At 40.5% G+C, this 15,657-nt stretch overlaps 2 protein-coding genes across 6 annotated transcripts; both read right to left on the bottom strand.

The window, feature by feature from the left end:
* Nucleotides 1-1,251: 1,251 nt before the first annotated feature.
* Nucleotides 1,252-10,249, bottom strand: tmem45b (transmembrane protein 45B). Of its 2 annotated transcripts, none has more exons than XM_042089062.1 (6): nt 10,132-10,249; nt 7,724-7,931; nt 6,953-7,156; nt 6,464-6,648; nt 5,552-5,694; nt 1,252-1,683 (listed from the first exon to the last, which is right to left on the bottom strand). In XM_042089062.1, exons 2-6 carry the CDS (start codon nt 7,911-7,913, stop codon nt 1,572-1,574), a joined length of 834 nt encoding a protein of 277 aa, XP_041944996.1. In that variant the 5' UTR covers nt 7,914-7,931; nt 10,132-10,249; the 3' UTR covers nt 1,252-1,571. The 2 variants fall into 2 exon arrangements, with proteins under 2 accessions (XP_041944996.1, XP_041944997.1); XM_042089063.1 differs by lacking the exon at nt 10,132-10,249 and adding an exon at nt 8,532-10,058.
* A 1,098-nt stretch (nt 10,250-11,347) lies between these two features.
* Nucleotides 11,348-13,771, bottom strand: gng8 (guanine nucleotide binding protein (G protein), gamma 8). Of its 4 annotated transcripts, none has more exons than XM_042089077.1 (3): nt 13,663-13,771; nt 12,016-12,161; nt 11,348-11,759 (listed from the first exon to the last, which is right to left on the bottom strand). In XM_042089077.1, the coding sequence occupies exons 2-3, from the start codon at nt 12,097-12,099 to the stop codon at nt 11,631-11,633; spliced, it is 213 nt and encodes a 70-aa protein (XP_041945011.1). In that variant the 5' UTR covers nt 12,100-12,161; nt 13,663-13,771; the 3' UTR covers nt 11,348-11,630. The 4 variants fall into 4 exon arrangements, with proteins under 4 accessions (XP_041945011.1, XP_041945013.1, XP_041945010.1 ...); XM_042089079.1 differs by having other exon boundaries at nt 12,016-12,158; XM_042089076.1 differs by having other exon boundaries at nt 12,016-12,129.
* Nucleotides 13,772-15,657: the final 1,886 nt, after the last annotated feature.

The following is a 15,657-nucleotide window of genomic DNA, read 5'->3' as shown; positions in this document are numbered from 1 at the left end:
AGACAAATGTTTGCATGTCAATGATGCGTTGAGGCAGCCACCAGCCCTGTCCTGAATCTGTCAGTGGCACTCTTGAACTTCACATTCAACCAATATGAGCACTTGCACCAGCTTGCACAGTTGCACTCACTGATATGTTGCATTAATGCATTTCACACTTCCTTCCTCCTATGGTAGAATAGGCCTTTAGTTGTGAAAGAACCTACATTCTGGTTCCAACTGAGCTGTATGGGTATCAATGGTATTGTAGTGTGTCTGAGTTAATGGTTTGCATACTGTTTATTGATAGGCTGTGTTATCTGGCCAATGTTGGGATGGGGTGCCACGCCCCTTGTTCTATGCATGTGTAAACTGATAGTGTGTGTGTCTCGGAGAAGTTAAGTGGAGAGGTTGTGAGGCATGGTTGTGGCCGAAAACAACCGTAATAAAAAGATAACGTTAATTGTATTAAACTTGTTGTGCCTGTATCTGAATAGCAGTGAACATTACAGTATAACTTTGTTGACTGACAAATTCAGGTTTACAAACATGAACAGAAATTATTGTTTAAACCCAGAAAAAAGCTGAATGTGTGTATGACAGGTCTTTGGTAAGAGTTGACTTGGTTGAATAATGTGTTCTGAGCAAATAAGGCTTCCTGAACTTTGATAGACTTTGATAGACACTAAGCTTATAAAAGTAACCTTTGTATAGGCCACATTTCTTATGGCTGACTCATTATAGACCAAATATCTTGACCACACTATGGCCCATTTGGTTCCTCCCACAAAAGTATAAATGCCAGCCTAATATACTGTATGTGGAATTACCTTTGTCTGAAACGGGCATTCAGAACTTTTGTGCAAAATTAAAAGCAACAGTCAGTGCAGTACATGACATGAAACCATCCATTTTCTGTGCACTAAAGAATGTGTTCTCTTCAATATTGTGTGGACACAATTTTAACTCATTTAGTGCCATTTGGCATTTTGTAGACAAAAAAAAGGCATGGATGGTTTCGGAATAAATGAACACCTTCATAACTTCATCAATGTTTCTGTGTAAAATAAGGTCTATTTGACCTGGTGCCTGATATTAGCCTGACGAGAAGAAGGAGAAAGTGGTTGAGTAAGGTAAGGGTGAATACAGAAACTACAGCACATCATGCCATCATCATAAAATGCCGGGACGATGACAGATGATACTTTTAGCATAGGTGACCCCCTACAGGTGACCCTAACAGTCCCTAGCTGAAAAGAGGCTGCAGACACATCAGTTTAAAAACAGGGCTTTAATGACATCACAATTATGTACATGATTTGTCTTTATGAATAAAGACCAATATACTCAGAACAGAGTGGACACAGTGCATGAATGATGTGCAAATTCAAGATGGACACAGTGCTAGGTTTGTAATTGCTTATAGAGGACCACTAAAACAATGGCAGAATGACAAAACTTTATGTTAAGGTAAAAGTTAAAGTAATGTGGTCAAATCCCAAAGGCCACACCATTCTACTCAATTCTACAATTGAATTCTAATCTTTATGATTTAGTCAGAAACATCAACTTGCAAATTGCATTTTCATTCTTCACTCCTCATCCGATTCCTGAAGTAAAGACTTCTGTGAGCTATCCACAGTGTTTTTTCTGAGTCCCATCTCCATATTAGACGTTGGCTTGTTGACACAGCTCCCCACAACCCTGTTATGACAGAGAGAATAAAGCTGAAGTGTCAGGTTAGGTCAAGACTAGGTACAGTGCCCTCCATTATTGACACCCCCGATATAGGGATGAGTAAAATTCACATCTCTGGGAAAAAAATAATTTTGGTCATTTATACCATTTTAATTTCTTATGTGATCTGCCTTTTCTATGTGTGCTCATTTCTGTACTCATTGTGCCTTGTCAGATGAGAAAGGTATGTGCCCAATGCTGATGGTATGTAGAGGTCAGAGTTCACATGTGCCCAATGCTGTAGGATGGAATGTAGAGGTCACATGTGCCCAATGCTGTTGAATGGTGTGTAGAGGTCACATTTATCTGAGGCCTCTAGACGCCAGGCAGGGAATGGCTGTCAGTGTTACCAGGGTAATGCAGTCGCCACTGTAGAGGCGCCTGAACGTAGGCCTTAAGGAATGGAGTGAGGTCTTAGAATGCCAGACGGTGATGGTCACCATGCATAAGGCTTTATGTTTCTCCTATAACAAGTTAACACCGAACTCTGATTTCAAGTGGTTTTAATATAGCCTAGGTGAGGTAATCATTGTCTGAGTCATGCTTGTGAGGCTTAAGATTCTGGAAGATCCTGTTGAGATGGTATAAAAGGGTCTGAATTTTCTTTGTCTTCAGATCTTGAGGGTGTGACTACCTGATAGTCTCCGTACCATTATAAAGCTCTCTGTGAATTTCAAGTATCACCAAACGACTCTGTCTGACTATAGCAGCAGTTTTTATACTCGTAGCAGTTTTTATACAACACATCCAATATAGCATATAGCCTACAAGCATTTTCTATCTTTACACATATACACACACATGGCATGCAAACGTTTGGTCACCCTTGGTCAAAATCTCTGTTACTAGGCCTAGTTGTAATACCTGAAGATGAGTGGTTGATATCACTTTGGATGGAGCAAATAGATGCATCTACCTAACAGACACGTGCGAATACTGACGACCGCCACAAAGTGCCATGCCCAGAAATACAAACACAAAAAGCCCAGGAATTACCTTGACACCAGTAAACTCAAATCTAGCCAGATATGTGAAACCTACATATCATAATAACAGCAATATAGCCAGTTTAGCAAACTTTGCCACTGATCAGAGCTAATAGGAAACCCTCAGTTCCCAGTGCTCTGCAACAGATTTGAATGCTTTTGTGAAAGTGGCTGAAAGTAGAGAGCGATCAAACCACAGTAGAGAGTTGGACACCAGCAAAGAGCAGCTCATTCAACATACCTGTTCAACCCACAACCTTCATTCTTGATGACTGTTGAAATGACATTGTTACATTAGACTATACTGTATGCTGCCTTCGAAATGCAGCCGTCTTTGACACAAAAAAACAGACTTTCATAAATAGTGTCAAAACAATATCAAACACTTTGTGCATGTTGGTGCAAATGGTAGAGAACGTTGCCACTCACAAAAAGACTTTAAAGACCCTCTTCAGTAAAAATGGTTAGTGTCAGTTAAATGTGAATATGTCCATATAGTGTTTTATAAGATTGGCACATCAGGACCAAAATAAGTAGTCTCAAAGAGGAGGTATCTGACAGCCTGGAGTTCTCCTATCACAAAGCATAGAATTTCAAGACATATAGCACTGAACTCAGCTGAATAGGAACCAAAGGAAGGAACCACTATCTTTTCTCCATTCACCTTTGGCACCATCTGCTAAACGCTCGCCAGCCATAAGCAGTGAACAAGAGGAAAACAAGAGCCCTCTAAACCGAAACAAAACTATTTGCGGTGAAGCAGACGAATGCCTGCAGCAACAACAACAGCACAGCAAACCGAGTCAAATGAACTGGAAACCAGGAGTGTAACTGTGTCTTCAATATGGGGGATGGGGCAGGGACAGACACTGCACCCCCCCTTAAAAACAAGTATTGACTGATCTGACTTTCCGTCAGAGAATAGGGTCTACACTAAAACACGCATACATGATCTGTTACCTCACCTATTCTCCAGATGTCTGCATGATCTGTTACCTCACCTATTCTCCAGATGTCTGCATGATCTGTTACCTCACCTATTCTCCAGATGTCTGCATGATCTGTTACCTCACCTATTCTCCAGACGTCTGCATGAAAACATTTAACTCACTAGGGAAATGGACACGGCCATGGGCTACCCAAAACACTTGCTATGTTTTTATAAACAGAATTTTGTGTGGATATCATAGTGCTTAGGCCTTAGGCCTATCCGACCAGATTAGTGCCAACAGTCAGTGCGTGGAGACAGTGGTTCTGCAACTGGCATGATCACACACACTGGTGTGCTTGAGTGAGAGGTTGCTTTCATAAATGGCGTGCTTTCTCACAAAAGCATAGAATCACTAGCTGGCTACGATTAAGCATTCTCCTTCACCAACCTTTGAGCGACCTTTCGTTTTCAGAATGTTCATTATATCCATAACCTTAAGTCTTTCTTCTGTGATTAGCAAGCTACCACCAGAAACCAATGATCATGTAAGATGACAATGTTTAAGGGGGACAAACACCACCGTTTTGAAAGTTGAGGGTGACACGTCCACCCTGTCCACCCCCGAATAACGCCCCTGCTGGGAACAGAAGAAAACATCTATGCGCTATCACAGGCAGAATGAAACTGGAGCAGCAGAAGCAAATAGAACACACAGCCCCAATAGGGCACAGCAAGAACACTCACTGTGTGTCCAGGGTTGAGCCTTGAGCTGACAGAGACAGCAAAGATGATAAGGCCCTACTTATGGAAAACAGCAACAAACCACAGACTCAATATCCCCGTCTGAGAACACGATTCGAGCTGGGTTTCTTCATCATGATGACAGATGTGAAGACAAACCACCGGATGCACCACCACGCCAGCCCACCCTCCCCCTCTCGCCTGCAACTCTTCACCTCTAGTTTTCTCTAAAAGAATAATGGTGCTGGTGCAGGAAGGAAGGCCATTTCTCCATCCCTCCATCCCTGAGAGTCCACAGGCATCACTCAGCCGAAGATAGATAGATAGATAGATAGATAGATAGATAGATAGATACTTTATTGATCCCCAAGGGGAAATTCAAGAGCACAACACATCCCCTTCCCTCGTCACTGTTCCTGTCTCCACCTTTTGTTGCCATCTCCTTCCCAACTCAGCCTTTTGGTCATATCCTTGACCTTGGACGAAGGGTCTCAATGTCCAGTCCACAAGGACTTTGCTTTGTCTACTCATTTCTGTATCTTATTTTGTGTGTCACACATGCCACACATTCAAAACAGATCTTTGGCTGTAAGAAAATGATCACATAACATAACATAACACAAGTGCTCACTTTGAGCTCAAGTCCTCTGTCAGAATCTGTAGATGATTCACAAATAATTTTAATCTGAAAATGGTAAATATTGTGGATAACATTGCTCCATTAACAGTCAAAACTGTCACTGTCAAAAAGAAAGCACCATAGTAACTAAATATAACTGTTAACTTCCAAGAAAGAGAGTGTTAAAAATAAAATGACACGATTACCATACAAGCGTAAGATCCACTATCAAATCTATAAAGAGATCCTTGTGTAATGCTGAAATATGCAAAGCAAGTCGATGTTTTATCTGCAACGTAGAACTATGAAGAATACTCATGTGCCATTTTTTTTTAACAACTAAGTAAACTTGGTTAATAAATGCAACATGATTGTGTCTTTTGTCCAATGTAAAACTGATCAAATCAGGCAGAGCTTACCCTTTCAGGATGTACAAAACCCAGTTGCTCAAGTTCAAGAATACTGTTTCCATAAAGCAGGCAGCCATATGTACCACTGCACCTTCCAACGCTGCGTGTTACTGAGAGGCTTCTAAGCCAACCTGGCAGGATTACTCACCTCCAGACAACTGCATAGTTCACACCAGTGATGAGCAGCGCTACAGCATAGTGCCAGCAGAAGCACATGGTTATGAACATCATGTTGTTGTGGTCGGTCTGGTCCCACTCCGGTCCACTAAGTGGGTACAGCACAAAGCCAATCTAAAGAGAGATCAACCGTGAAACATTGAGTAATGCAAAACGAGTAGTGGAGGAGGAACAAAAACCCACACTGAGAAGTGAGAGCTCAACCACAGCTTAAGCAACATCTTGTCACAGTTGACATAATTAAATAGGTGTTAATCAAATTATAAGACCACGCTGATCTTAAGCACACTAGTGTTCCCTTCGCTACATCCCTTAGAAGCGTTTTAAAAACAGCTGGTTGAAATAAATGCCCATTGAACATGTGCACACTTTATAACCATTTATTTATGTCCACATGAAAGACAATGGTGCAGGGACACAAATAAATGCAGTAGAATACATACACAAACTTATGGACCAGTGCCATACAGCAGAGGGATGTTCAAATTCACAAACATAGGTGAACGTTTGCGAACATTTGCAAACAGGTTTCTGTTTGCCTTGAGTTTTTGGCGAATGTCTGCAAACAGGGGGGGTAGTTCTCCAAGAACATACAGTGGAGCTGGATGCGCGCTGGACAAAGTGTCACTGTTACAATGGAATGTTCACGCCACATTGTTCAAATTGAACTGTTCAGAGAAAACATGCTCGCCACAAACGTTTGTGTCTGTTTGCCAAATGTGAACGCAGCTCAGGTCTTTACAATATCACTCAATAACACTAATAGCAGACGTGGCACAGCACGCGCGCGCACACACACACACACACACACACACACACACACACACACACACACACACACACACACAGACACACACAGACACACACACACACACATACATACCTGGTAGAACCAGGAGCCTTGAAGGATGGCCAGGCTGCATCTAAGGATCTCTAGTACAGCATTCTCCCTGAGGAAGACTTCCAAAGCCGTACTGGCGGCGCCACCAAACACTGCCACCAGCAGGAGAGAGTGCACGTGCGTGTCCAGCATAGGACGATTGTGCAGGTGGTAGTAAAACAGAAATCCTGAAGAAGACAAGGAGTACGTACGGCAAAGAGAAGTTATAGACTTGTATGGTCAGTACAATTTAATGGTTAGGTGTGTCTTTTCATTGTCAGAAATAAAACTGCCTTGACAGAGAATAGGAAGAAAAAGTGTGTGTGTGTGTGTGTGTGTGTGTGTGTGTGTGTGTGTGTGTGTGTGTGTGTGTGTGTGTGCGCGCGCGTGCTGTGCCACGTCTGCTATTAGTGTTATTGAGTGATATTGTAAAGACCTGAGCTGCGTTCACATTTGGCATCATTTTGAATTCATCTTAAGACGTAAACAAACCTTCCACAAACAGAGCGAGAGCGAGCGCCATGCGGTCGAGGCCCTGAGGGGCGAAGCGTGAGGTGGCACAGAGGATGTCGGCTGCGCCAGAGAGGCCGTAGAAGAGATACATGGTGCTGTGCTGCCAGTTCATCAGTTTGACCCAGCCACCATTGTACAAGTGGGCGTGCGGCCCATCTGGGACAAACTGTTCTGCCATAATGCCTGAAACGCAAAACGTACCCAAACGCATAGTATATCATACAATCTTCTGTGGAGAAACCTTGCAACTAACCAAATGATGTATGATTGTTTGAATAGAAATAAAAGGAAAATCAGGAGAGAGGTCATAGATAACAAAAATGAAAGATGTAATATTTATAACATTTACACAGTACATATCAGAGACTAATCTTATTCATTTTAATCATCCAGCTTGGAGTCACAAAAAACAAATCACTCAATCTGAGTCTTTAAACGTCTTGCATGTGCATGGACAAGTAACAAGAAACTGCACTGACATATCAGCGTACATTTTGAGAACTGTGAAGCAGAAAATGGCCTTATTTTGCTTTCTCTCTGATCATCTCTTCAGCAATGAAATCGATCACTGTATTATTTTTTAGTGACCACCATTGCCTTTATGGCCTATGCCAGATGTCAGAGGTTGGCACACATTAGACTACTGTGTGTGAATGCAAAGGCTGGTATTGCAGCAGGTACCCAACACATTTTAAAATCTTTATCTAACTCCAAATACTATTTAAACCTTCGATTTTAGTGAGATCTTACCAACAAAGGCAAAAAAAACTTTCAACGATCCCTCAATCAAATCGATTTTCCGGGAGACAGAAGGTGGTTTCTTCCTTCCTGTGATGAAGCGTTGCCGGCAGCACCGTATCCAAGGCGCCTTCACGGACCACCACAGCCCAAACAGCAGAAAGAAGCTCCCTGGCAGTGCATGCCCCTTAAAGTTGGCCATCCTTTTCCAGTCTACGGACTGAAAGAGAAGATAGATAGATAGATAGATAGATTGATAGATACTTTATTGATCCCCAAGGGGAAATTCAGGAGGAGAAACCTCTCAAACATGCAAACAAACATGTCAACATGTTTTTGAAGTGACAGTTTGCATCAGTGTTATTTGATCATTTTCACTGGTCTTGCATCACAAATTGATGGACTTAAATGCAGGGAAGTGATGTAACATGCTAACAAAGTGAGTTGCCTATAAAATAATATTGAAAGGAAATGAACACTGTACTCCACCAACTAAACCTCTAACTCGTCACCAATGCCTTGGAGAGCCATGTTATGCAGAATAGCTCATTAGGCCTGCGAGGCAGGTCAGAACCTGCCTGTGGCTAATAGCCATTAAAGCATCCTGAGCAACTAGATTGTGATGCTGTGGCAAAATAAAGGCTACTAGCCACAGAATCACTCAAATAGGACTTTTTCTGATCATATTAATAAGTGACACCATCATCATCTGATGACACATACGTTTAGGTTATGCCTGGAGAGGTAGGATACAGGCTAAAATACAACACTTAATAAGCCTGTTGGCCTTGTCAGCATTTGAGTGCATGGTGCATATTACCTAGTTTATAGTTTACAGGCCATAGTTTGCATGGCAATGGCCCTATCAGAAGAAGTCACTCGAAACCTAGCCTCTATCACAATTCTGAAAGAAATGTTAATCTTTGTCTGCTCTGGTGAGAAGAAGAAAGACATAAACCTTCTTGAAATATCATTATTTATGTTTTTTGTAGTTGTTTAGTCTTCATCTGTTGAAGGATAAAAAAATATTTCATTTCAACATTTCATTATGGCAAATGCATGATCACTGACAATTTTCGATACTGTATGTAGCCTAATATGAAATGTGTGTTGGAGTGGACATCTGAAAGAAATTTATTTTTTTGCCATAAGATCAAATATCTGCATTCAATATATTTGTTATTGTTCTCTGGGTTAACCTCATTTAACTATACTGGTTAAACATATATAATTTAGGCCTACCTTTTATAGAATATTTATAGAAAATGTGTTGGAGTGGACAAACTGGAGGCAAACTTTAGTGGTTAAGTTCTATAACTATATCAGTAATTATGATGTTCACATTGAATGTGGACATTTTGATGCTAAAGTTCAAACAGTTCGCCTATTTCATCGACATCACAATTGTATCAAGGATACAAGGATACAAGGAAGTTTATTGTCACATGCAGAAAGGCTAGGCAATCAAGGACATGGGTAGGAGAAATCAAAAATAATAAATAAAAAGTTTATAATGGATTTCAAGGATATAATGGAAGTATATAAAGTATCATTTAATGTCCTAATGTGATCCAGTTTTCTGCCCACAGTAAAATATTGTTAATATAAGGTGTTGAAGTGGCGTGTAGGCCTAATTTTAAAATCAAACGTCAATTTAAGGACAACAATATTGGCTGTGTTTTGTGTGCTCCTAAGTCTAGTCATAACAACATCCAAATTAATCACATATTTTGAGGTACAGACATGTAGCCTACTATACGGAAAATGTCAAACGCATACTCTCATCAGTTACCTAGTCATGCATGTGAACTATATGTTCAGTGTTCGTATGATCCATTTTGGTATGCTGCGATACTGGCATGGGTTCTCACACACACCACCGTGTGGAGTAGGCTAGGTTAGGCTATGGAGTCTGCATTCGTTGCGGAAGAACACGTTGGACCAGTCGGTCAAGTTGGTGACAGAACGCTTTTAGGTTTGTCATAAATAAATTGCCTATGGTCTTCATTGTTGCTCAAACTGAAAAAAATGTGCATCGGTTGTTAGGTAGGCTTTTCGAGTTTATTACGCCCTGTATGCAAGTTTAATAATGTACAGTAAGTCGTTGAACTTTGAGACGCCTTGATCTTTTCTCCATTATAAATTGTTAATTAGACTGTGATTATCCTAGAGACTAAACAAAACAGTAGATGTGTTTCGCCCATGCTTGACATTAATATTAATATGTTAGACATAGCCTATGAGACCTTCTCGTGAAAAACTGTTATCAAATAGGCTAAGGGAATCATAGCCTAATTGATCATTTTAGCCAATCATAAAAGGGCGCACTTACAAGATGATCAGAGTAACATGATTAGATTATGATTATAATCATTTTTTTCAACAGTTTGACAATCGTGAAGCTGGTGTAAGGACCTTACCTGAGCTGTGGCTTTTCTCCTAGATCCTCGGCCGTGTGTGGCGCTTGCAGACCAGTCTGATGGGACGCACCTGTCACCACCCCGCCTTTGGGTGTATGCGCGCTTGTGTGCGTGCCGTCGCTTATGAGGGCAATTTGTAACCCTGATGGTGTCTTCACTGGCCACTTAGTTGTGGTCAGTCGAACGCAACTAATTACTTTGAGGGTTTGCAATTCTAGTCAGGATAATATTCTTATATTATTATTAGTCAGTGGGTTTCTGAGGGCACAGCACGTTGGATGACATGCGGTAAATTCATCATTCATTTCACATAGCCCTTGAACTGAAATGATAGCTGACCATTATTGCTATAGACCTGTATGTGAAGGTTGAAGTTGACCTTTGTGTTAATATAAGAATGTCTGACATTGTATTTACTTTTCAATTCAGTGCCCTACAATTCTCTCTCTCTCTCTCTCTCTCTCTCTCTCTCTCTCTCACACACACACACACACACACACACAAACACACACATACACACACACACACACACACACACACACACACACACACACACACACACACACACTTGTGTTTAGTACAAGTATCAACTGAGTTGAATGTGCATGAATGGCTAATATCACTGTCATCAGTCATTCCATTAGGTAGACTACAGCGGGATATATTTACTGTTGGTGGTGGCTTGGGTTGGGTAGGGATAGGGAAGTCATGTGTAGGTTAATGTGTAAACTACCTTTGCGGAAATGAACAGAGACCTGAGGGAAAACATCATGTATGTGGGTTGATTCTTCCAGTGAACTTTGGCCCTCTCCAAAGTTTTATGGCCTGCATCCACTCAATAGCCACAATATTGAAAAGCACCTGAGCTAAAGTAATGATTAACTTGACCGAATTGTTAAGTTTACGCTTTCAGAATGACTAATCATTGTATCTTAATTTAATTAAATCCTTGACGATTAATGGCATAGAAAACTGTTATGATGATTATTCAGCAATGGTGTTCGCATTCTCAGAGAATAATTTAAGTTTTCTAGGGATGAGAAATCTACATTTTCCGGGAAAACGTACACGCATATTCACACAGTGCCCAAAAGCTTAAACTTGACAAGATGAAACAAATAACAAAGAACAAAAACAGCATCCGTAATGATTACTTTCAGTGAAGAACATCAATGCAAAAACACAACAGCACTAAGACATCTGAGAGTGCGTTTGATTCAGTCACTTTAATGGATCCTAAGGTCACACACTTCCTCTCTAGGTGACTCCATGTCAAGATTGTCCTAAACTGTTGTTAATATGTGAATTCACCACCTTCAGTTTTCCAGTTAAAATGTAGCAAAACACATGGGACATGTGGGAGTGAATAGGACCATTTTCCATGATAACAACATGACACACTCAACTGCCACTTCCACAGGTATCTGGTTTCACTCGCCATGGCATCTCCCACCGATAGTCCCTCTGGGCCTCTTGTGGGTGATTCAGGGCAACGGGGCTTAGATGATGGCACAGAATATTTTCTTCTCTCTGAAGGGATTTTCTGAGGAGGGGACAGGGGCCACCAGTGGATCCTCTTTGGCATGGGCCTCACAGTATGCCATCAGCTCTGCTGCAGCTTTGGACACCTGCAGGGACATCCAGTACATTTTCATCGTGTGTGTGTGTGTGTGTGTGTGTGTGTGTGTGTGTGTGTGTGTGTGTGTGTTTGTGTAACTTTCAGGATTATTCCTGAAATGAGGACTACATTGATTTGTACTCAGTTGTACTTCTTGACCTTGTTCAAAGCTCATGGTGATGAGCGCATGGCATGTTCAAAGGCCTGTTTAATGCACCATACACATACAAGACATATGGGAATTATATGCAAAGCTCTTTACTCACCATCATTCTTTCAATATTAACCTCCAACTTTAGCTGTTCAACGGTTTTTCTGGCATCTGCGATCTTGGCCATGTTGTTGGACATGTTGCCCTGGCTCTGTGGCTTCCCACCTTGCTGGCCACAACACAGTACAGTCACTGGGTCTGCTGCGTATCAGCGTGTTGTTTTAGTCATCATTTAAACTTTACAAATATCAACAAATCTGACCACATGACTGATTATCTGTTACTGTGTGTAATGATCTGTTTCCTGCTACATGTAACTATGTAGCTGCTTGCCACTTGAACTTGAGCTCTAATTTGAACACTGTAAGGCTCTCTGGTTAATTTTTAATAGTTTAATTTCAACTTCAAGGTGTCACTCATAACCTGCCTTGGAGAGCTCTCACAGTCTTCCTGAAATATGATTTTTGACAGGTATATTCAAACAAAGATCAGCTAAATTGATGGATCATTTAAACTATTGCATACTGCCTCAAAGAAAATAGGAAAAAGTCCCTCAACATACAAAACTATGACATTCATCTGAGCAGTCAGTGTAACAGCGCCCTCTAGAGGCTCTTTCGCTCAGTTTCCTTGCAGGTAGTCTTGAAAGTCTACAATGCCCCCGAGTTTATAGGAATTCCAACTTCGTGTGGTGTTCCATTGTAATTTTTTATCGTAGAAAGTCAGAATTCTTGACTTTCGAATTTGTCGAATTCGAAAATGATGAAATTCCAACTAGAAAATATCTGACTTTCGAATTGTGGAAGTCTTGGATGCAGCATAATTGATTACTAATTGGGAAGCACTTGTGTACCTCTGCATAAAAGGCTTCCCCAGGGCTGAGCTCATCCCAATAGGTTACTCTTGCATATTGGGCACACTAGCTTGCACAGCACCTCATCTTTGCATATTACATCACACCACAGCATACTGGATTGAACCTTCATGTATCCTTTTTATTATAAATGAGTTAATAATGTTTAGTTCATGTGTAATGCTCCTGTCATCCACACTTTGTATGTCAAGGACAACTTGTCCCTGTAAGTCAGAATGAGAAAAAAAGATATTCTTTCCCTAATCCTTGCTGTTTGCTGTGTCACCTGGCTCTCTGAGAACAGGCTGATGTTTGTGCAGTGTTTTTGTTTTGCTACTGTTCAGCGGGCCACAGCTGGTGGAGGTTGACTATGTGCCTTGGAGGAAGAGGGAGGGGGATCGAGAAGAAGGACTCCTCTGAGGATCAGCACATCAACATCTCCCACAGCTTTTGTCTGATGCCCACAATATAACAGCATATATGATAATAATAATAATAATATTAACAGTATTATTATTATTATTATTAATAATAATAATAATAATAACAATAATAATAATAATATATAACATTTCCAGCCAGAGTTACTTCAACAATAAAACACTGCAAAGCTTTAAATATTCTGTCATTCTCCTACAGAGAAAATAATGGCCATAATCACCCATAATTTGCAACAGACATTTTAGTTGATTCAAACATTCCTTGCAAAATATTTGGTTTAAATATGTGTATATATGAAAACATCATTTTGCTTTTCAAACACCAATAAGAATGATTAATTCTAAAGATTTCAGTGATAATACATGTCTATTCTAGCAGTATGTTTGAAGCTCTCTGTGAGGGACTTACGCTTTGCAGAAGTGTGCCTCCCAAATCCAAGGGAATGAACAGGTGGAGAAGGGGCCACCAGTGTACAGCTTCTTCAGGATGTGCCAGATGCCAGCGTGCTCCACCAGTAAGTTCCTTAGACCTAAGCAGTAGTCTGGAGACTGAGTGGGAAGGCAGGGCTGGGCTGGGCTGGAGCGGGGGGCGGTGGGGTGGGGGTGCTGGAAAAGGTTGCCTCCCTTTATAATTAGTGCTCCCTCCTTCCCCCCCATACTGGGCAGAAGAGACTACCAACTGGCAGCATAGGGTATGTGACCTTATCTGTGTTGCACAGTATACAGGTAATTGCTTAAATGAAAGGAAGTGCTTCAACAAGACATCAGAATTATTTATTTACCCTTGTACCCTTGCTGTTGAACACACCATATCTTATTTATATTCAGATGATAGATGCTCTACATTTTCAGTATTAATTATAGAATGCATGTGTAGGCCCGTCAATGACTTAATTTATTATAATGAATTACTTTTATAGGCCTATATGTTTTATGAAGTCTGTAGATTTCAAGTATATTGTACTTATTCATAAACAGGTTATAAATGTCAATCCTGGTGGAATATATGGTCCTATATGACAGTACAGTATGCCACATTTCAGCTGATTGGGAATCCAGTGAATGAGGGGCAGTGTCTTGTGTATGTGTGTGTGACATATGCAAATCTAAAGGGAAGAATAACTTTTTCCCTAAAGCCTGATCGATAGACTGTACAAAGCACGTTTGAGAACTTTAACATTATTTATTTAGTCATTTGCCTGAATTTGCATGAATATTGCATTCCTGACACTCATTTTGAATATAAAATGCACAACAGTTTACATTCTACAGGTTATAACTATGTTTAATGTAAAACTTGTATTGGCTACACAAGTAGCAAATATTAAAGCAATTGGCTGAAAGGATCCTCAAAAACAAACGTTGAACTATTGTACTCCAAACTTTACCATAACAATATATATGGATTTTATGAAAATAAAATGAAAGATTACAATATTACAATGTTTAAAATACAATCAATTACAATTTAATTTGTAACTTCGATCATTAAAAAACATATGTGGCTCAGACTTTTAAGGAATGTTCAAGCATTTTCATTGCAGAGAAAGAGCAAACGTATTCAGTTGCAACATCACCATGTAGGTACTAATTTGCATTGTTGGACGGAAAAAGAGTTAAGGGGTTCTTTTTGGAAAATACGCCACGAATGAAGACACACTAAAGCTAAAGGAGCCATGGCCAGGGCTACCCTGATAAACCAAACTCATGCACGGAGTTAATAGAGTCTGATCACTCACGATTGGGAAACATTTCCAACACTCCCATTGTGACAGGTGTAGACTTTGCGTTAACTTTGAAATCATGTTTGGCTTGATGTGGAATACTGCCATGTGCATCCCAGTCTCCTGGCACATCTGCATACACATGTTCACATGAAGGAGATTCTGAGGTTATGTTGTGCTGCTTAGATGGCAATCCTCCAAGGGCATCCTGTTCCTTTCCCTCCTCTATCCACCTTTGAGACACTCGGCCTGAAACAGCTGAGCCCCAGTGAACAGTGGCAAAACAAAAATACTTCTCACCTGCAATGATCTCCAGTTTCACTCTGATTTAAAAAAAAAGAACTTTCATAGTTTTGATGCTTAACCAACTACCAACTAATTAGTGCAACATTCAACTGCAACATTCAATAGCAGAAATTCATCCTTGTTCACCAGTCTGGAGAAGACCAATATAAAGGCATTTTTACTAAAAGGAAGTCCCAAGCCTTTCTCTGAACCCATCTGCACCAAGCATTCTGTCATGAAAAGGTCAACATTGTCGACCTGTATGTCTCCAAATAGTGGCTATACTGGTCATGCTATCAGAAGTGGAAAATACATTTTAAGAAAGAACTAGTTTTAGCATTTTATGGAATTCCATGGCATTTGATAATGCCATATCCTGCCATAACACTAATAAA

This window comes from Alosa sapidissima, chromosome 4 (genome assembly GCF_018492685.1).
Source record: "Alosa sapidissima isolate fAloSap1 chromosome 4, fAloSap1.pri, whole genome shotgun sequence".
NCBI lineage: Eukaryota > Metazoa > Chordata > Actinopteri > Clupeiformes > Clupeidae > Alosa > Alosa sapidissima.
The sequence above is the reverse complement of the archived record's forward strand: the minus strand, read 5'-3'. Positions and strand labels throughout refer to the sequence as shown.

Bases quoted from the DNA above. Each gene is read 5' to 3' on its own strand.
- tmem45b (XM_042089062.1), bottom strand. From the start codon at position 7,913: ATGGCCAACTTTAAGGGGCATGCACTGCCAGGGAGCTTCTTTCTGCTG. The intron at 6,649-6,952 runs GTTTGTTTACGT...TGTCTTCTTCAG, and splicing joins TCTCGCTCTGTTTGTGGAAG to GATTTCTGTTTTACTACCAC. The intron at 5,695-6,463 runs GTATGTATGTGT...ATCTCTCTTTAG, and splicing joins AAGGCTCCTGGTTCTACCAG to ATTGGCTTTGTGCTGTACCC.
- gng8 (XM_042089077.1), bottom strand. From the start codon at position 12,099: ATGTCCAACAACATGGCCAAGATCGCAGATGCCAGAAAAACCGTTGAA. The intron at 11,760-12,015 runs GTGAGTAAAGAG...ATGTCCCTGCAG, and splicing joins TTAATATTGAAAGAATGATG to GTGTCCAAAGCTGCAGCAGA.